General features: G+C 36.0%; 1 protein-coding gene across 3 annotated transcripts in view; it reads right to left on the bottom strand.

The window, feature by feature from the left end:
• The window catches only part of LOC114258843 (serine/threonine-protein phosphatase PP2A catalytic subunit), a 53,732-nt gene extending 30,637 nt beyond the window's left edge, over window positions 1-23,095 (bottom strand). The window contains exons 1-6 of one of the 3 annotated variants that reach the window (XM_082910869.1): window positions 22,757-23,095; window positions 20,652-20,708; window positions 19,402-19,485; window positions 7,145-7,216; window positions 6,071-6,142; window positions 5,747-5,787 (exon numbers count right to left, since the gene is read on the bottom strand). In XM_082910869.1, the coding sequence (XP_082766995.1) occupies window positions 5,747-5,787; window positions 6,071-6,142; window positions 7,145-7,216; window positions 19,402-19,485; window positions 20,652-20,708; window positions 22,757-22,849 (419 nt within the window). In that variant the 5' untranslated portion in view covers window positions 22,850-23,095. The remainder of the gene's footprint in view (window positions 1-5,746; window positions 5,788-6,070; window positions 6,143-7,144; window positions 7,217-19,401; window positions 19,486-20,651; window positions 20,709-22,756) is intronic. The other 2 variants (XM_082910870.1, XM_082910871.1) reach the window with 2 other exon arrangements.
• Window positions 23,096-23,506: the final 411 nt, after the last annotated feature.

The following is a 23,506-nucleotide window of genomic DNA, read 5'->3' as shown; positions in this document are numbered from 1 at the left end:
CCATTTGTAATAGACAGAACACATCAATCAATAATATCAATCATCAATACATATTTCATTCTCTCTATTTTTCCATACATCAAATATAACATGGTATCAGAGCGGGTTTAGAACCTAATATTTTCGCTTTCCCGGCGGGCGGCAACCTCACCTTAGCCGCCCGCCGGACCTCAAGTGCATGTATGCGTTGTGGTTCTGTGTATCAGTGGCGTGTTGAGTGTGTGTGTGTCAATGGTGTGGATGTGTGTATGAGTGGTGAAATTGGTGGCAGTGTGTGTGTGCCTGAGTGTGCATGTATATGCATATGCCATGTGTGTAGAGACCCAGCTAGAAGAGATCAAGTTCAGAGAGAGAGAGTTAATGCATAGAGAGTCAAAGAGAGGAGTTTCTTGTGTGTGTATCTCCCAAAGTTATAGAGCCATTATTAGAACCTTCAACCTCCATAAGCCATTGCAGGCCGAGCTCACCTCCGGCAAGCTATCTACCCAGCGAAATCCAAAAAAAAAAAAAAAAAAAAAGACACCACACACGACCTCATCTCCCTCTCAGCACTCGTTGCAATCAACAAGAGCACCACCGCGAAGCTCTCCTCCACCGCCTCCAATCTCTGTCGCAGCACCACCGGCTCTGCCAAGGCCGATGCTGCAGTTTCTGGTGGAGTTCGAGTTGCTTTCCTAGAGAGAGAAAAGTTGATAATGAGAAGGAGAAGCCCGATTGATGCTCCGGCTGTGGGCCTCTTGGTTCTCCGGGGTTATCAAGATTGCTGGATAAGATGAAGACAGGAGGGATGAACAAGTGGTCAAGTGGTGATCTGCAAAGATGGATATACAAAAATAAATAAAGCCACAGGAGGGACTTGACCCTCTTCTCTCTCTTCCACTCTCCTATACCCACCATGCTCCCTTCTTTTTCTTTTTTATTATCCACCCATTCTTCCAAATCCATGTGCTCACTGACAGAACAAAATTAAAAAAAAAAAAAAACAAACAAACAAACATAATCATCACTTCCACCACATCTTTCCCATACCCACTATTTTTTAAAACCCATCTTTTCCCCTACCCCATATATATATATATATATATATATCTCCTTTTTTATTATTTTCTTTTATTTTATTGTTTTTGTTTTGTAAAGAGGGGCACACGTCAAATAAAACATACAACAAAAAAAAAAAAAAAAAACAATTTACAAATTTGCCCAACACTCATATTTTATTCATATCAGGGGCTCACCCCGATCACCATTTTACATCAAAAAAAAAAAAAAAACAAAAACAAAAACAAACAAACAAACAACAACCACAAAAAAAAAAAAAAAACAATTTGTTTTCTTTTCTGCAGCCGGCCACCAACCGACCTCACTTCTTCGACTATTCCGCCGGTCTTTTCTTCTTGCCTCCGTCCTGGGCGGCCCTTGCCGGTGGTGCTTCCGTATTTCCCACTCCACTGGGCATGATCACTACTCCCTGCTCCTCCACTGCAGCATATGGCGGCCCTCCAAATCGGAACATCACGGTGGCCTTCCGCTTCAGCTCCTTATTTTCCGTCTTAAGCACACTTATCTCTGCTCGCGCATCCTTATACATGCGTTGGAGCAGAGCCAGCTGGGAGTTTAACTGTTGCACCTCATTTGCCCTACTCTGCAGCCGGTTCGACAAGTTTGTAACCGCAGTCATGGTTTCCACACATGACTTTAATGTATACTGATTGGCTTCCACATCCGACTGCACTGCCATTCTTTGCTCCACAGACCGCATCGGAAAGTTCAACGGAGCAAACTCCGGGGCACTTGGTTGAGGTTCCAGTGCCACCGCACCAGTTCTCTCTCTTGTTGACTCGTTGAGGTCGGGAAAGAGGGTGAGCAGACCGCGGGAAGACGAAGCCATTTTCTGGGCTCCAAAGTGTTCCACAGTTTCTCTCTCCGAAGAGGCAGAGTTTTTTCGAGAAGGGTTGGTTTCAGAGGTTTCAGACTGGTATGCACAGCCTCCACCTCAACCTTGGTTTAAATAGCCAGGGTCGATCCACGCGTATCGCGCGCCACGCCAGCCGACAAACGGGCGCGCCAGCCAAGGCACTCACGTGCCTCGCCATCATATCTGGCACGCCTTTTGATGAAATGGGCACGCCTTTTGATGAAATGGGCACGCCTTTTGATGGCACGCCTTTTGACAGATCGGGCACACCTTTTGAGGGTGCGACTTTTTTTGGGTCCGACAAGACTCTGTAAACTGTCCCGACATAGATTCCGGTTAGTTTCTACAAGGGTCCGACAAGACTCTGTAAACTGTCCCGACCTTGATTCCGGTTAGTTTTTACAAGGGTCCAGCAAGACTCCGTACACTGTCACAACAACTGTCACAACATTGTCTGCTACAACGGTCCGACATGACCCCATAAACTGTCTTCTACATCGGTCTGACACCACCATACAGTGTCCTCTACCACGTTATGACACCCCCATACAGTGTCATCTACAACGTTATGACACCACCATACAGTGTCCTCTACAACGTTATGACACCACCATACAGTGTCTTCACCAACGGTCTGACACGACCATACAGTCTCCTATCATTTTTTTTTTTTTATGTATTTTCTTGTTTTGTTCCTCTCTTCAAACTCAAGTTGGTTCGTTTCTATCCTCCTTGAGTTTGCGGGGGGCTGTTAGAATTTACCATCACCTACCACCACTACCACCTCACCTACTCCACTAAACCTAACCCACTAAACCTAACCCACTACACCACTATCACCATCCACTACACCTACATCTATATAAGGAACCATTTGTAATAGACAGAACACATCAATCAATAATATCAATCATCAATACATATTTCATTCTCTCTATTTGGCAAAGGACGCCTTGACGACTTTGGACCCATTGGTGGAGCAAGCACCTTGCTCGGCAAGCTCAGTGCAATGAAGCAACTGGTTGGCCATATGGATACGCAGCCTGAGACAAGCATGCCAACAGGGCGGCATTTAAAATGTGGGACTTCTTTCATCAAGTAGTTCTTGCTCAACAAAGCAGTGGGCCTACATATGTCAAGATAGGTGAACATTTAACACTTGATTGTCAAAATAGATTGGCAGGCTTGAACTAAGTGGAGTTTGAGCACCACACGAGTAAAAATTCATTCTGCTGCGTACTCGAAAGAGTCGGCCCATGACACCAAACCAAGCCAACCCAACCCAACCAAAGCCTAAAAAATATAAGATATATACATACTCAGTATTTAACATGTAATTATATATAGGTGCATCGTTGTCGAATTATGAATCATTTTGCTAAAATAGTGGATCATGAATTGTAAGATCCAATTTATTTAACATAATAAATAATTTTATATAGGTATATACATATAGAAATACACTCTTTAAAATAAAATAAAAAAAAAACTATTCAATATAACTAAATTAAATATATGTATTTACATATAAAATCATGCATATCAATAGAATTAATTGAACTCTTTTTTTGTTTTACAAAAATGACGTTTCATAAATAATACAAAGAGAACTCAATCATAATGAATTGTAGTGAATCATATTGAATCACAATTGAATCGTACAATTCACTCAATTTTAAAATTAAATAGCACGAATCGAATCATTTTGGTTGAAACTTGTATTGAATCGTACTGAATCAAATTGTGAATCGTAAGATTCTAACAACCATGTGATGGGTGTAAATTTACAATGTGTTTTTTTATATCCTATAAAACTACATTCTTTTTTTATTTAATATCAACCATTTTACGGAGGAAAGTGTCTATATCTTACCAACCCACATAGGCTCAAATTGAATCACAACAGCTTACAAACATGGGAAGTTGGGAACCTTAACTAGTTCTTAACACCTCCTCTAGCTATCAACAACCACGGAAAGGGCAAGTGTTGCCTCCTGTAGCAATACAGAACTACACACTGTTAGGACTTGGCCCACCAACATGGCAGGCATACCCATCAAAATTTCTTGGCTCAGGATTTTGCATTGGGTACACATACATATTACATAAGTGCTCATATATATATATATATATATATATGTATGTATGTATGTATGTATGCATATTTACGTATATACAGTCCAAAATTTGTGATCACATTAAGAGATCAAGAATTTTCATGTTGTAGCTGATCTACCAATGACATCGTTGATCTTTTCTTTTTTTCCTTTTTTGAAGCTTGAATGTCCGTTGAAATTATGGAAATGTAAAACTAGTCCGAATTCAGGTAAAACCAGAAGCCTAACTCAAGCTCATTAAGCTGAGCTCAAGCTAGGCTTGGGTTGGAGTATCTCGAGCTTGAAATCAAGTTTGGACTATGGTCAGGCTAAGGCGAGTGCTCGAACTAGGCTTGGTTTGGAGTATCTCGAACTTCAGATCATCAAGTTTGGACTGTGTTCAGGCTAAGGTGAGTCCTGGCGCAACTTAGGCTAGGCCTACTCACACTTCTAGCCTGACCAAACCTGCTAAGTTGCAGCCCTACAGCCAAGTAAAGAGAGCAGAGTCACACACAACACAGATCATAACCTAGTACCTACTGAAAAATATGAGCCTCATTAACTAATCACTTCAGAAAAAGTAGCAATTGACCGCAACCCGAACAAAATTATCACTAGTCTGCAACAACACATAATTCAAGCATTAATTAGGAATTTAATAACTCCCATAACTCATCGTCCACTTCCAATCTAGCAAAAACAAAATCTACTAACAAGTACATCAGATTGGAACAAATACTTCAAACAAGTTTTAAATATCACGATCTGTACTAGTTTAAACAATGAAATAAATTCCAATAATCTAGAATTGAGGCTTTCAAAGAAACCACCTAGACGGTGAAACCATGCAGGCATTTTCTGTAATCATAATAGTGTGTGCAGATATGACTACTAATTGGTGCAGCTTTTAGAAACTTGAAAGTATTTCTGAGGGCAGGGCTTCCTTCAAAGGATTTATAAAAAAATAAAAAACAAAAAACAAAGGAAGTCTTTGTTAATTGCATAATTCAATTCCTTGTTGACCCAATTACAACTCTAAACTATTCATAGAGAGGGGACTGAGTCATTCTGGGCATCAAACCACATTCCTTAAATTCGATACATTCAAGTGCAATACTATGCTCTGAATAACCAAAAAAAAAATTCACTGGATAGCATTTCTTTTAGATAAGTATCTGCTTCTCATATGGATTTCTTTTAGACCTCTTGTTTCTATTTTTTCTTGCATCTACAGAGAACAATAACTAGAGGGAGTACAGAAAATTGACTAGGGTTGATCATTTACAAAATAAAGGGAAAGAAAAGAATAGACTCAGAAGAAACACAACTGGAGTTCCTCTACGGCTCCACACCATGCGTAGTTATACAGATCTCTTCCTCCATAACTATTACCCTTTTTTTGTGTAAAAATAACATAGGCAATTTTCCATTAATAATAGGGACTTAAATAAGATTTTCGATTTTACCACTGCCAAACTTCAAAAGAAATCTCTTTTTTTTTTTTTTGGATCGGCACCGGGGTGTCCGAATCAAAGTCTGACTATTCACAAGAAACCTTTTAAGTAAGGAGAAATAAAGACTGAATAAAAATTAGATACTATGGAATACCAAGCTAAGATTATGCCGTGAGATTCAAGGTTGCATCTTAAAAGTTTAAGCTGCCAAGTACATCTACATGAAATCATCACTCCATTGAAAACATAACCTCCTACTAGAAAGGGTGTGAGGAACTCACTTTCGTAGGCATTCGTCGTAAAACCCATAAACCTGAGTGATCTGCAATCCAAAATAAAAACTACTCAGCACAATCATCCAGTGCGTAGCAAACAATTCATAAATCATGAAATAATGGGCAAAAGAAATTTTAAATGCAAATGAAAAAAGGTTAGACCAATATGAAAGAAGACAAAACGATTATTAAATCAATTACACTGTCTAAGGGTACAATTAACTGAAGCTTTCATGCAGGTCCTTCTACTGGTTGTAATTCTACTCAAGTGTCATCAAGGTGGCACAAGAAAGAGAACCGTAACAATCAACAAACAGAACCAGAGTATACCTGCCGGCTCTCATGATTTCCTCTTAAAATAGTAATTCGCTGGGGATAGCGCACTTTCAGGGCCACCAGAAGCTAAACACATGAATTTATCAGTATCAGAACAACAGTTGCAACACCTCGACAACATAAACTAAATTCAAGGTAAGACCTGTTTCACTTGGTAACTCACATTTTTGTTATCAAAATCTTATGATTCGCAATTCAATTATCGATTCATGCATAGATTGATACGAATCTATAGGCAAATGTATTTTTAGATAAATTAATAGCAAATCACACAATTCACAATTGATTCACATGTTCTTTACTTTTGTTTTTCCTCTTTTTTTTTAATTAAAAAAATGTATATATCTTGTAAGAATGTTTAAGGTTAAAGTAACGTTGCACCCATGAATTATCTATTGCTATTTTAGTAAAATAAATATGGTTGACTATTACAGGGATTAGGTCAATCAGACAAAATGGTTCCACAACTGTTTTTTTCTTTTTCTTTTTCTTTTTTAACTTTTTTTTGAACAATAAACATACACACCTTTTAAAATGTTCTAGGTTTCAAATAAAATATTCCACTTAATTTCTTCCTTATTATACTTTATATAGGATTCCTAAGTACATTTTTAAATGTCAAGAGATATTATATATGATTTTTAAGTGTTCTAGGTTTTAAATAAAATATTCCACTTAACTCTTTTTTATTTTACTTTATATAGGGTTCCGAAGTACATTTAAATGTACTTAGGAACCACCTCTCTTACTATGAAGGCAATACTTTCCCAATTAGACGGTGTAATCATATCAATATATAAAAACTACTTTATAAATATATCAAAATTAATTTATTTCATTCATTTTCATGCATATGGTTTTTTAACGTTATTTTGTATAATTAATACTAAAACTAACCGATTCTCGATTTGATTTACGATTCACAAGATTAAGATTTCAATTCACGATATGATTCTCAATTTGATAACTATGACTCAAGCTGAGAAACAGAGGCATCGTTGTGTTATTATGTATAGTCGGGTAGCCAATTGTTTTACGATAGTAATAAAAGAAAAAATATTTACTTACCGTTACAGTTTCAACTGAATAATAGCCACGATCAACATAATCTCCCATAAACAAATAATTTGTATCTGGACACTACCAATCAAAAGAAGGTAACCAAAAATTAATTTAATTGAGATTCCAAAAATGATAAAAGGACATAAATTTAGTAATATAAACCAGTTTTATTAAAAGGCCTGCCTAGGCCTAAGGCATGGTCAGTGCATTTTGGAATATCTCAAACCAAGCAATGTCAAACAGGCCCCATAAAAGCACATGAAAGTGTGCGCTTTAGGCTTAAACTTGTGCGCATCTTTTAAAATGTTTTTTTATTACAATTACAACCCTTTATTTCACTTAATCTCATTGTATTTTTGTTTACATGCAGCTAAAGGGGATAAAACCCCGAAACATACAGTGCAACCCAACACTTTTTAAACCCCAATTACACAAAAACTCGATAAAGCTTTCTCTTTCACCAAACTGAAAGCTGTCATTCTTCTTCTTCATCTCCTCCTTCTCCTTCTATGTGCTTCTCTTGTTCAACACTTCCACTTCGTTGTTGTTTTCAAATATTTATGATTTCTAAATTAGATGTTCATGTTTATGTGTACCTTGTCTATGACAAAATAGTGGTGTTTGTTGGTATTTATTACTTTAAAATATTTAATTTTTCAATGTACTTTTTTTTTTTGGATGAATCATTTTACTTACGTTGAACCCTCAATTTTTTAATGTATTAAATTATCTATTTTTTATCATCAACATGAGCCATGTTTTGATGAAGGTTGCACATCGCCTTGCACCTAGGCCCTAGGAAACCTTGGCGCTTTAGTGCGCCTATGCCTTTAATAACACTGACATAAACAATTTGATGCATATATATATTAGCATATAAAAAATGACGGTGCACAAAGCAGCTTGATCGATTGTTTATGTGATTAATAATTTTGTTTCACCAGTTATAACTTTCTCATAGACTTTTCCCTATCTTTAATTTTCATTTTCCCGTCTTGAATATGTTGCATTCAAGAATAAAGAGTTAGGATGGGAATCACAGGCTCTCAAATCTTACCTACTAAGATTTAGGATGTCAATGATAAGCACTCAACTCTTCCCTACAAAGATTTAGAATGGGAATGACAAGTTCTTAACTCTTCCTAATACTCTCCTGTGGCTGCCTTTGCTTGCTGCTCAAACTCAAGAAACCTCATTTGCACTCATAACACTAGGTGATTAACAAGTATATAATTTCCAAAAACAAGATTGTAAATTTAAATTATAACTATCTTATAAACAAATAATAATAAAAAAGCATGATTTAAAAAAATAAATAAATAAACCACAAACACAAGGTTTGACGCTTGTAACATATCAAACCCTGAGATTTTAATTTATTCAATTTAAACCCCGATCTTTTAACTTGGTCTCAATGTCAACTACCCGCTCATCTTTGTTAAGTACAACTAACAGAAAATTGTTTTGCAGCACACGTAACTTTATTAGTTGTTTTCTAAATTTAATGGTAATGCTAACTTTAAAAGTGATCACATCAAATCACAATCACCATTTATCAACTATTTACCCAATCAGAACCATTCATCATCAATAATACCACGAGGTTGACTACATTGGTTCACACGCCCCACAGATTTTATAGCCATCCCAGTTTTCCCTTCCTTATTTACTGTATTCCGGACTCGGCTCCGTTGATAGTTGTGGTTGTCTATATTTCATTTCCATCCTCTAATGCTTTCGATTGGAGTTTAGAAATGTCTTGGGCGTGTTTCGAACAGGTTGGTTGAGCTTTAGTCCCATTCCTTGTTGCCCAGATTTTTGGTGGTCCGCTGGAGCGGATCCCTTCGCGCTCGAGCGGAGTTTGCACACCTTCAGTAGTTTGTCCGTCTGCAAAAGTACTGCAGATGTGTTTTTCACGCTCGAGCGGATTTCCTCACGCTCGAGCGGATTTCCTTACGCTCGAGCAGGTCGCGCTCGAGCGGACCTTTTGCGCTCAGGCGGGTGTTCAATGTCTGTAAAAATATTGGGAGAGAGTAATCTACGCTCGAGCGGGTTTCTCTTTGCGCTCGAGCGGGTGTGTTTTGCAGTTGTGTCTTAACGCTCGAGAGGGTATTCTTGATCTCGAGCAGGTCCAGTTTTTGTACTTGACGCTCGAGCGTCCTATTCTCCGCTCGAGCGGACTAGTCGTATATCAGATGGCAGCTGGATGATTTTAAATCACTTTTCACACTTTCTTTCTCTCTCTTACTTTTCAAAACCTCCATTGGAAAGCACCTCACTCTAAAACTCCAACTTCTCTCTAGGGTTTGATCTAGTAGGAGTGATCTTCTACCCTTGGGCCTTTGTAAAAAGTGTGGAGCTTGTTAAGGGCTACATTTTGATCCGAAAATATTGGGATTTGGAGCATTTCGAATTTCTTCACCTTCTTCCTTTGAGCTCCGACTTTGAGGTAGAGATAACTAATTTTTATGAGCTTTAACCTAAATGTTGAGCTTTTTGTATAAATGGTTTGATTTGAGAAGTTAGAGTTTGAGATGTGTTATATTAGAAAGAGGGGTTTTGTTCTTTTGATTCAAACATATGTGTTTTGGGCCTAAGAAGGAGGTTATTGATGTTGTTGATAATATTTAGACCTTTGGGTCAATGTTGAGGAAAGGGAGAAAATGCCATATTTGGGTATATTTGGGTCATTAGTGTAATTAATGACATTTATTATGGAAATATGAAATTGAGTAGAAATAATGAAATTGGCTCATTATGAGATAGAATGGTGGTGTTGGATTCATTAATCACTCGCCTTTGAAATTGTTGATAAATTATCTGTTTATATAATTATTGTCTGTTTAGAAATAATTGCTTTGAGCTATCGGTGGAGGATAGTCTTGATTGTTGTAGACATTGCATGATGATTAGGCGAATTAAAACTAATCGGTTGTATGTCATTGATTATGATGAATGGAATAATACATCAAATTTGTGTATTGATTGAACATGTGTATGATAGATGCTTATATACATTGTGTTGTGTGGGAGGAGATAGGAGATGTACTCCACGGTTTAGGGGAAGATAGGGGATGGACTCTTAAACCGGATATTGTTTGGGAGGAGATAGGGGATGTACTCCATTGATACAGCAAATATGTGTATCTATTGAAGTATTGATACAGCGAATATGTGTATCTATTGTGAAGTATGAAAGTTTTTGTGTAATATTGATACAGCGAATATGTGTATCTATTGTGATGTATGGAAGTATTGTTGATATGAGATGTAATCTCACTTAAATAGTTTGGCCAGGTTCTGAACCACGGTTATGAATTGAGAATCAGTTAAGTAAAGGAAAGAGAAATGAAACATGGACATATTTGTCATGTAATTGAAACGAATTATGAATTGATTTGTGTGAGTTAAGCATTTATCAAATGCTAATGTTTTAGTTATCGCACATTATGTTTACCATATCTCTACTGAGCGTTGGCTCACCCTAAATGGGACATCATTTTCGGGTACAGGTGTTATGCCACCTCTAATGACGTAACTTGGGAGGCTTGAGGCTGTTAGACTCTTTTTTGTTGTTTTTGTTGTATTACATGTATATCAAGCCAAGGGCTTATTTTGTGTAGAGTTAGTACTCTCCTTTTTGTAACCAAATGTTAGACTTGGAAAGTTGTAAGCCTATAGGGCATTTACTTTTGTTCTCAACATGTAATACTTTTTGTAAGAATACTCTGATGATTGCAATATGAAATATCTTCTCTTTATCGTGAATGTATGTTATGATGGGTTTCTTTTTTTGAGGGCGTTACAGATTTTTCCATATTCAATAGAGCCCCATTCGAGATCAACCAACTTGCTGTCAGATTTGCCAATGTCCAACACGATCTGGGTGGTTGGGAAGATCAAAGAGATTCGAGATGGTGATGGGAGATTCACTATTCCCATCCATCGTCGAATTCAACAAGATTGAGATTCACCGCCTGTTTGAGATCTGTCACACGTAAAAGAAATTCACAGAGATCGAGATTATTTGATTCATCACCTAATCTAGATTTGCACTGCAGTGGTATGTCAATGGGGGAAAGGGGCTGCAGTGGCAAGATGGTGGGTAAGGAAAGGGTTGTGGGTGGTGGGATGGGTTGTTCAGAAACAGAGTAAGCCAAAGATGGTGGATGGGGCAGCAGGGGAAGGCAGCCAAAGATGGTGGACGGGGCAGCAGGGGAAGGCTGCTGGGAGGTGGTGTAGGGTAGAGATGGTGGAGCTGGAGGAAGGGGTGACAAGTGGGGGAGGCAGAGAGGGCTGCTGGGAGGTAGAGTAGGGTGGAGATGGTGGAGCTGAAGGAACGGTGTAGCGGGGCAAGACTGTTGGTAGGCGGTGGCAATGTTGGCAGTGAGTGGCAAGAGGGGTGAGGGGGTGTAATGAATAAATGCCCATTTTCTGTTAGTTGTACTTAACAGAGATGGACAAGTGGATGGGATTAATACCATGTGAAAATATTAGGGCTTAAATGGAAGAAATTAAAATCTCAAGGTTTAATATGTTAGAAGGGTCGAACCCTGTGTTTTTTTTGTAATTTGCTCCCAAAATAAATAAATAAAAAATGCATGAACCATTATTAAAAAGAATTATATTGATATTAGCACCTTCATAATATGAAATAGTTGATTATGCAATAATAAAGCATAATTAAAAAATAAAGAAAAATCTTTGACTACATATGGTGGTTGACTGTCAAGACACATGCAAAGCATCCAACATGGTAACCTTAAATCAAGACAGGAAAAGTCAGCTACAAATGGACCAGTGTTGTTGAATTGTGATAACTATCATGTATCATTGTATCCGTTTTCTATATCATGTATTATTGTACATTTAAATCTTTTTGTATCATATCAGATACATTAACATATAAGAACATAGATAAAATAAATAAGTACTTTCATATAATATGCAAATATAATGCAAGAATGAAGCATTAAATCATATAACCAATTACAAGAAACTCTCTCTAAAAAATTTACAGATTATTAGCCAAAAATGTAAGAGTAATGCTATATACATTCCAGTTTCTTACCACATTTTCTCACTCCTAAACACAAAGTAACAGAAATGCACGAAGGTCACACTCACTTGTGTCTAAAAGTGAGAAAATCGGGTAAGAAATGAGATTACATGTAGCATTTTTCAAAATGTAAATATACATCAATTAAAAACCTAAGTATCTAACTCATTAGAAATTTTAGTAAAACAACGATAAATAATGTAGGTGTTTAAATACCTTTGACTGATACCACTAAGGAGTAGACCCCACACCTCAAGGCATTCACTGGCTCGTGGGCCTTCCCAAATCCCCGCTCCCCAAGTAGCTACTGCGTTCCATAAGCACAGACCCACTCCATGAATAGTTACTCCACTTCATTAGTACACCCTTGCTCCGCAAGTAGGTACACCGCTTTGCCAGCACATCTTGGCTCCATGAGCAGCCCTACTCACCATAGTCCTTCATACCTCATTCTCATAGGGAACACTCAGGAGTGACCGCCTTCGCTCAATCACTCCTGCTGAGCCGCAACATAGTTTGACCGGTTCTCCTATGTCTCCCTTATCTACCCACTCCCTAAGTTGGGATCACTCTGCTCATAGGTACTACTATCATAGCCATCACTTGGCAACCTAAGCTAGGAGCAGGACCTAAGCATACACTGCTCAAGATCATCAAATGATTGTGGATTGGAGGCTAGGATCACAAGTTCGTCAAGGTTGCCTGCCTGTCTCTCCATGGAAGGCAACTCCTCCTTGACCAATCTTAGAGAGAGGGGACGTTGACCTTACACTCAAGTCTATTGCATGCTATGATAAACTTCCCAATATGTCATACCTACCTCCGTAGCTCGTACGATGCAGCCTTGTTGACCAAACGTGGCTTAGGCTCAACACTTGCTCATAGGTGGCTTGGGTTGTAATAGCTATAAAAGGGCTTCATGCATGCAGCCAAACAACACAAAATGAGTACAGCTAAACACACAGCAATCCCATGGCTAAATGTTCAAGGTCTTTCACTACCACCCTCTCTATCTCTAAGGCTACCTTAGTCTTCTCCTCCGCCGCATCTGGTAATCCTTGGCCATATTAGTGCCTACCATGATTCCAAAAGATCCACAACCAACCACCTCTAATACCATTACCCACCGTATCCAGCAATCCTTGGCCATGTTAGTGCCTACCGTGATTCCCGAAAAGTCCACAACCGACCACCTCTAATTCCATTACCCAAAAATAACATTTCAATGGCAAATATTAATATAAAAAAATTTAATAATAATAACACAATTTTACGTGTTTCTCAATCGGATACGACTACTTTGATATTGGGTCCATTTGGTTCATGATTTGCAAGATATCCTTAGTACTTATTTGGATATGTGTAGTCCCAAACATACTTGTTATATAGTTTATTATTATGATTCAAAAAAATATTTAGACTCAAATATCTAGTCTAAGCTCAAATTCAACAAATTAATTGCGTAAATTCAGTAGTGGTTCACTTTCTTGTAGATTATGGGAATATTTTTTTATTACAAGTTCATCTAGATTTGTGTCTCTTTTGTATGGAGGGTTTTGATAAATAGATCATGATTGTTCAGTGAGTGTCGGTCATGGTGATTGACAATGAAAAAAGTTGTTGATGGAATGGGACCAACGGTGAAGGAGATAGTAAAAATTAATTTATTATGCAATACACGTTAAATCATAAATCACAATACAATACAAAATTGTACAAACAAGAAGATGTAGCTCACAATCAAGTTACCAACGATACGAGTACGTGTACATTTCATTTTTCATACAATACGATGCAAATCATACAATACATATCATGTATCATACAATTCTGACAACACTAAAATAGACCCTATAAAATATAACACACACAAGAACATATAAATTTATGCATAGCAGTTTGTAGTTTATTTTCCATTTCATCATCATTGAAAAATTATCTAAATTAAACTAAGCTTTGTCTCCCAATCAGGTAGAGCTGAGTATATGAATCGCGTGTTTTTTTTTTAATTAAATAAATTGATATTGTTTTTACTAACGCATTCCACATCAGTTTAGGTTTTCTACTCCCCCTAACATTTCTATTTATGGTAATGCTCTTCCTTACCGGTTCATCTATAGATTTTCGCCGTACATGATCTATGAAACACAAATAATTCTAGACGGGGGTCCTATCCGTATTGAATACCGATACTTGCAGATATGTATCCGGTACTTCCTAAACATATTTGACATTTGATATTAATTTTCCTTAATTTTGAAAAATATTGAATACTCTAGGTCACATATCCAAACCATTATGAAATTAAAGTTATAATAATTCTTGGATATCATTAGAGTATAATTGTTAGAATAAAAACAAGAATAACTTCTCAATACTTGCTTATTTCTTAGAGAAGAAAATAGTGAGATAAAGTAGTACCCTACATTCTCAAAATTTATCGAATTGACATATGATTAATATCCATATCAACACTTTAGAAAGTTGTGTGCACTTTCTAAAAAGTGTGAATATGATATCCAATTGACATATCCTTATCCGCACTTTCTAGAAAGGATAAATAACATATATATATGATCTAAGAAACATGGGCACGGACACACGACACGAATACAACACGGGCACACCCGCATGCCAATTTTCAAAAAAAATACAGAACACGACACATAGGGGACATGCATGAAATATATAATTTTATATATTTAAATGTCATATCTATATGAATATATAATATGACACTAATTTCTATAAATTTATATCATTTTTCTTTTATTATTGTATTTTAAATTGTTTTATTCAAACTTATAATTAGTTTACACATGTCTAATTGATAGACAATTGTGTTTAAGCGATAGATAAGTGCCCTCTAAGTGTCCGAAGAGTGTTTAGGTGTTAAAAAAAAATTAAAATTAAGACACGTTTTGACGAGTGTCAGACACATGTCGAGAAGTGCCCAACAAGTCTCAGTGTCCGACACGGAAGACACGGACACGTCACCTTCTTAGAAGTGTTCATGCTTCTTACAATATGATGATATACTAAAATCAGATTTCAACGGTTACACAAGCAAGTAAACTTGCTTACAACACTTTTGCATATTACGTATTTAAGTTTCAAAGAGAAAAGCACAAGGCAATAAAAACAATATAGACTTGATATTGAAATAAAATTTCATAAAACCAACTAAAAGAAAGGGTCCTAAAGAATGATTTCTCACCCTTCTTTAAGCTTATGTATAACAGTACGAACTATTAAGAAAACATATATACAAACATATACTAGTTGTACGGTCGTGTAACCTATTTTTTAGAGTTTTGTACTATGGTCGTATTTGTATCATATTGTATCCATATTTCATATCAAAACCTCATAGTACATGATCAAACCATTTTAATTTATTTTCTCTCAACTTATCTTCAATTGCTATTACTCCCATCATTTCACGAATATAATCATTTCTAATTTTGTATTTTGCAGTACTATCACACATCCATCTAAGCATCCTTATTTCAGCTACACTCACTTTATGTATGAATTTTTTCTTGATTGCCCAATATTTTTTCCTTTAAAGCCTCACTAGCCTAATGCAAATTATACCTATCTATATAGGAGTTGCTTCAGTTTTGGGAACAATGCAGAAGCGTGTATTTTGCCATCTTCTGCTGGTTATGCCCTTGCTTTGGCAGTGGGAACCTCATTGTTCTATGAAAAACGGCGTCGTCTCGGTTTAAAGGGGAAAAAAAAAAAACACTTGCTTTGTCCAACGAAGGAGAGATAGAAAGAGAAAGGGGCAGACCAAATGAGCGAAAGAGATAGAAGACAAAAGAGACAAAGGAAGATAACCCACCATCGTCGACGACTGTGAAAGGTGGAGACAGAGAAGATGAAGGAGACGAATGAGAAAAGCTCCTGAACCAGTAAATGGAGTGAGAGATCACAGGAGCTCAACCGCCAGAGCTCTTACGAAGAGAGACAACGACCGAAGATCGAAGCTGCAGATCAAGCTGTCAGAGCTCTTGTTCTCAATGTTGCTTCCAAATGGGTTCAATCTTTACATATATTTGAAGACAAAGACACCTAAGTCTCTGTTGCAGACTCAGGTGACGAATGAATAGATAGGTTTGCTGTGAACTTAACAAAAAGGTCCATTCCTCTCTCCATTTAACGTAATATTGCATGTGTTTATCAATGAACCACATACTGCGTTAATTAAATTTTAATTAGTGAGAACAAAGCAAGGAGTAATAATGTTATTGTGAGTGGCAAACCAAAATAGGGATCTACTTGTTGGAGTTCACAGAATCGATGGTTACAGCAGCAGCAATGGAAGTAATTTATGTACTCATTCACTTGTAGAAAAGGTAAAGTTAGTGATACCCAATTAGTGATATTAATGGCGATGCCTTTTTTGTCCTTTCTCTTGTCATGGCTTCATTAGCTACAAATATTTGTCAATTAATTAATTCCACTTCTTTTGTTTGTGATGACTAAATATATCCTACACAATTTATTCTGTTGATGTTTGTTGAACAACTCTTCACTTCATGCTCTTCAATAAAATTGAATTGAATTCTTCCATTAATTTAAAATGCTTATGATTTATGCCGGTTTGCCTCATGACAACACCTCTTGAAGCATAAGTATTATCACTTTCCTCGTAACTTCAATTATATTGAGACATAAATAACACAACTTTGCTCATAACGTCAATCATATTTTGCATAACCAAAATCTCATTATTTAAGACGGCAATACTTTCAAAGCGAATAGAAATAACTTGCTAATCAATTATTGAAATGGCATGAATTGAAGAGGTAATCAATTAGAATAATAGGGTTCACAAATTGATTTAGGTCGCATTTTGGAACTTGGCTATTTTAGTTAGCTATTTGACTATTTTAGCCTAACTAAAAAATTGTGTTTGGGATAATAATTGGCTTTTTTGGTAGTTGATTTGATGGTTGTGAGAGAAAAAGTGAAATGATTATGGTTTGGATGTGACATTTTGTCTTATTGGCTATTTTAGCCTTTTTTGTCTTTATTAGCTATTTTAGCCAAACTTTGGCATCCCAAAAGGGGCCTTAATCGATTATTGGTCTGATATAAGTTGAATGACTGTTTGATTAAAATAATAAAATACATGATTCATATTGGTTTGGCATTAGTTAATGAGGACATTGGGGAAGAAGGTAATCCATTTTGTTGCCAAAGATATTGAACCAAATAGTCATTAGATTTATATGATTGTAAAATCAACTGTCCTGTTTGTGCTTAAATTACTAATAATGACAGAGATACACACCCACACTCTCTCTCTTTTTATGTGACACCACGTTATCACTAACACATGGTATCATTAATTGTTAATAAATCTACACATGAGAATATGAACCCTACAATTAAAATATAACTGCCCAATCCAACATAATTATGTAACTACATATATACATGTTGGGATTGATCATTCCAACATAATTATGTACCTACCATATATACATAATGGGATTGATCATTACATAATTGTACCTTATAATACAAATTAAAATTTCTATTATATATTTAATCATTTATTCTATTCAATTTTTTTGTAAGAAAATAATCTTATTTTTGGGAAAAAAAAGTTCGGGTAGTGGAATGGAATAAGGTGCAATGGAATGAAATTATTATTCTTTAATCTTTCTATGGAATAATTATTATTTCTTTTATAATGTATTTTTTAATTATTTTTTAAGTGAATGAAACAAAAAATAAATGTTTTACAGAAATTGTCATATTATTCTATTTCATTTAGTAAACTCAATAAACATTGGAATTAAAGGCCGTAGTAGCCTGTGTCTTGCACGGGCCTTTTACACTAGTATAATATATGGGAAGGACTGGAGAAGTGAAGAAAATTGAAATTATCTTGAGAACAAAATATTGAGGGCATGCCACATCCTCAAGAAACTTAACGCAAATCTTCTTGAGTCACCGAATGGAGTGGGAATTAGCCCATTTTCAATATCGAAAACCTCTAACCTTACCATGGTGAGCCTAATCAAACCACTAAAACATTGATGTTATGGATTTACCACTATCTAAAAATGTCTTTCGTATCTGCTAACACTTATTCATATCAAATCTAATGTTTCATTAGGTTATTTTTCTGCATGAGGATTTCTAAAAGATTCATAACAACCTATGAAGCATGGGTACTTCGACAAACATGTTATACCCGTACCAAGTAGTTACTGGGTACTGCTACTTCGTATAGTACTTCTACATACGTACCTAGTACACGAAACACATATCCAAATTTTTCCTTCTTAATTTTTGGCATACCCAGACGTACCTAATATATACCTAAGTCGTACCGTACCGTACCGTACCGTACCTCAATCGAAACAATATTTTCTTTTAATACAAAGGTAAAATTAATTTCATTGAACTTCTTTTTTCTATGATTAGCATGATTTTAAAATTAAGCTTTGATTTTCAAGTTAATTAATATAATGACATTTAATTTTGGTTTGTACCTTTGCTTTTGACATTAAATGTGAATTGTAGGTTAGATTTCAACAAATTAAACCATTTCACTAATTATTTCATTACTCCAAATTAAAAACAAACATTTTTTTTACAAACGTACCTAGCCCTAGCCGTACCCGTATCCTACTTTTTTTAGATTTTACCATATTAACATACTCATATCGTACCAATACCAGTAGTCGTACCCATGCTTCACAAATAGCAATGCACATATGGATTGGAAAATAAAACACAACAGTCATTTAGGAACTTTTCAAAAATCAGTTAATCAAAGTGGTACAAATACAATAGTCGATCAACCAATTAATTTTATATAGATCAGAATATATTTGCATAAAGTCTCTTCAAGGTGAATGGCTTATAGCAAAGATGATAACAATGACAAACTTAGAAAATTAGGGCTTCCGCAAGAAGAAAAATAATATGTGTTGTGAGTGTCCATGTGTGTGGTTTAGTTGATGAAAAAAGATTCATGTGTCGTCTTTTTTATTGTCACTTTAGGAATAGGAATCTGATGAGTCGCAAACCAGATGCCTAGTTTAAGAAGCAGAGACACACAACCAAATCCCAACATGGTCAATCTTCAGAAGCATAGTAATACTATTAGCAATGAAAATCAATCGCTATATCGTTGCCCAAAATGTATACCAACAAAGTGCTCAAACGAGATTAATACCTTCCCTCCAATTCGAAAAAGCTCTGCAAGATCATGGAATTGCCCATGAATATCACCACAGATTGTTACAGGGCTTTTCACAGGCTGCATAGACAACAACATAAAGAAAAGAAGAGGGGGGAAGACTAATTAGGATTTTAACATTCAAGCAGTGAGATCCTATGTAAACTCAAATGACATATACAATATTACAATGCAAATACAAAATCAGAACAAGCCCATCTAGACCTGCTCCCCACCCTTAAATAAGAGAAAAATGAAAAAAGAGTAATAATAAAAAAAATAAAAGTAAAAACATTTAAAACAACAAAAACTTGAATGAAAAAATTGAGTTCACCTTCAACTTGAATACTACTGTAAACTTAGGGGCAATTTTTAGTTCTTCAAGTGCACAAAATTTAAAGCTTCCATTGGTTATTAAGTGTGTTTCATGATGCATATGTAGCGAATCACTAAACAGGAAAAAACAAAAGTGATTTCTAAATAAACAAATCCACGCTCAAAAAATTTTACCATCTTCAAAGCTTCAGTTCTACTAAATTCATTACTAAAAATTGCAAGCCCAATTTTCAATTTTACCAAATCTCTGAACTTCAGTACAACATTAACCAATGCAACCCAATGACATCTTTTGTAATTAATATTAAAAGGTGAACCCTCCCAAAAACTGTCCTAAAGCTAATAAAATGAAAGCCACACTGAAATACAGAATTCAAAAAAAATATACTAAAAAGTATTCTTCCACAAGTTTCAGTATCAGTGGAAGCCTTGCCACAGAATCATCACCACTGTATAATTTAATTACTCAAAATTCCAATTTATAAGATGACCTTAAAGAATTATCAATCTTGCTTAGAAAACTAAGCCAGAAATTCAAACATAAAATAAAGCCGAGCTATTGAAATACAAAAAAATTAATGAAACAATCCAGCCATAGAAACAAAAAAGGACCAAACTTTTTTTAGAGCAATAACAGGTTTTTCCATGAAAAGAAACAGCCTATCAATTTGAACTCCCAACTGCTTCCACATTATATGGCATATTGGATAAGTTTGTTTATTCCTAACAGGAAGAGTCAAGACACGTGATGGCCCTCACATACTTCTGAACAGTTTGTTTATTCCGCTGATCCCACCAGGAAAAAGAAATTAATGCCCTCAAAATTATGTGGCAGGATCTCAAGATGCTGGCAATTTTTTAACAGTAACAATGACTGGCCTAATAGCACCAATGGATGAACAAAAGCATACCTGCACATTGCTTTCTTCCATTAGAATCTCCTTAGCCTTCTCGCATAACACCCTAACCTACAACAGAGAAAGAAGATGTCAATGGAGAACCCTTTTCCATTACACTAAAACAGAAAGGTATCCATTAAAAGGTGAATTCTATAGCATAATAATGACAACAGTTTCATAACATGGATAAGGCAAAGTACAATATATAGATGTCAACTCCTAGGTAAGAGTCAAATCTAGGACCTCGACTTAAATGTGAGCTACATATATAAAGGTTCGTTTTATACTAAATGGTTATTCATTCATCATAACAGAAGAATACTCGAGCTGTAATGGTTCTTCATTCCCCATTTTTCAAAACAAAATAAAAAGGAGAAGACAATAGACAAATAGAGAAAGAAAGACATAATGAACAAAAGATGGTTAAGGTTTCATCCTGTCAAAGATTTCATGAAACAAAATGTTCACAGAATAGACTTTTTTTTCCAATAGTTCACACCAAGAAGGCCTAGAACAAAAGAAACATGAAGGAAGATAGATCCTCACAGTCCCAAAGCATGAAAGCTTTTATCATGTTCTTCGCAGAATTACATGCTGCTTTCTTAAGGTTGAAAGAAGCCAAATACTTCATCCAAAACTTTTAGAGAGTAAAGAAGAAGAAGAAGAAACTCCAAAGTACAAATAGTACCACTGTCATTAACGAAGTCAATGATCATTGTGAAAAAACCCATGGAGAATATTTCACTCTGGAACTAGAACAAGCTTTGCTATTACTAAATCCATTTAGTGTACTTGCAAATTGCCCTCGAGAACTGAAATTCCAGATTCTCTATGAACTCTTCTCCACCATATTTTATTTTTTCTTTAAAAGAAAATTACACCTCGATATCTGTTGTAGAAATGTTGCTCATACATAATATCTTCCTCTTCTACACCTTTCACCTCATTTTGGCATATTTTATATTTGTCAATGAAAAAAAAAAGTTATTAGGACCCTGCTTTTGAACCAACATATATAAGCCAATAAATCTATGGACACAAACTAGTTTACCAACTGCTTATGTGGCAAGGCCCCCACACATCTGTTCCCTTCTCCCATCTAAATTTGGGGTCACCATCAAGCTCTAATCCTCTAGATCCATCCAAACTTTCTCTCCGCATACCACGTGTTCATAGGCATCTATTTCACGAGGGAAGAAATGAGAGACCCACCTCTCCCTCTCCCTCTCCCTCTCCCTCTCTTCTTTCCTTCCCCTTTCTCTCTCCTAGCTTATGCAAATCTCTCCAATTACAAATATTCTTCCCCATCCTAAGCTCCTTACAAATCCATCGCCATTCACATTCTTCACCACCATGCACAACTGTCAAGCCCCAAAAATACCCTCATCTCCAGCACTAGCACTGACCGCGAATTTTACTTAGTCAATCACTGGCTCAGGACCCACCCACAGAGACTTCAGATGTTCTTTTTTTATTGAAAAAAGCTATAGATCCTAAATTTTTTACCAAACCTCTCACATCAGTGTGGGACACATGTGAGAGGTTTGGTAAAAAAATTATAATTTATTTGGGGTCCTAGCATAACTCTTTTATTTTATGTTCTTCGCGTTGGCATTTATAAAGCATGGAGTTTGAATCGAACCCTCTTTCTATGGACCCAACTATGAATCAACAAGTAATTGATAGATTGACGAGGGATTTTGAGCCACGCCCTACGTCACCATTATACCTGAAGGGGTCCCACTACAACGACAGCACCGAGATTCATTTTTTGAATTTGAAAAGTCACAAAGAATCAAAATTACGAAATCATTTTCCCCGTGATGAGCTACAATTCAAAAATCTTAAACAGATCTAATTCAATCACCAAAGCAACCTTAGCAAAAACCTTACAATAACCCGAAAATTATCTGAACGTTCAGATCAGAATGCCAAAATCAACAAAAGTGCACAAAATTGTCCACTCAAACCTTCACAAATCAATTCTGATCCATAACAACAAGTATCAAATGATAAAAAGAATCATACAGCAGTGTAAAATTTCAAAGATTCAACAAGAAAAACTAGCGAGAATCGACAAAAGAAGTGAAAAATAAATAAATAATATAAATAATAACCTCTTGCTCGGAGAGAGGCTTGCACTGCATAAGCTGAGAAATATGTTCGTCGAGGTTGCCATGAGTGCTTGAAGGGACCGGATCGAAGCTCATCTCCTCCTCCTCCTCCTCCTCCTCCTCCAATGCACCAAAGCACAGATCGGAGATCCCTTAGAAAACCCTAGATTTCTTCTTCTTCTTCTCCGTCGTCGAGAGAGGAGAGAAGTACAGTCGTAGAGGAGGAGACAGAGTGTAAACCGGAAATGAGCGAACGAGCGATGCGGTGAGGTGAATTCACTTTTGCCTTCAAAAAAGATCGGGCCATTAATTAATTTGAGTTCTTTCTATTCCAAAATGGAGCACCCGATTTTTAAAGGGGCCGGTTACGTGTGGTAAATAAGTATACTTTTTATCTTTGTGAATTAAAAAGTTAAAAGAAAAAAATTAAATATTTAGATTAATTTTTTATTTTTTTATAAAAAAATGTATAATAAAAAAATTTATAAATAAAGTGTGTAGTAGAAGAAAGCTGATTGATTGTACGACTGCGTACGGCTATCCTAACATGTCTATACAGAAAAATAATCAACTCCTTCGGGGTAAATAATTTTTGGACAATGATGGTCGGTTCGTGGGAGTCATCATAGGTCCCATTTTAATAATCTGAATCGTTCAATATATACAACTCGTCGATTATTATATGCCTGTAAAAAATCACGTTGATCGGATATCGATAGCTATATGATCGGATTAGTTTTTTTCCAACAGTTA

This window comes from Camellia sinensis, unplaced genomic scaffold (genome assembly GCF_055761805.1).
Source record: "Camellia sinensis isolate YWXY unplaced genomic scaffold, ASM5576180v1 Unanchor1, whole genome shotgun sequence".
NCBI lineage: Eukaryota > Viridiplantae > Streptophyta > Magnoliopsida > Ericales > Theaceae > Camellia > Camellia sinensis.
Note: the sequence above shows the minus strand (reverse complement) of the source record. Positions and strands in the feature narration are given on the sequence as shown.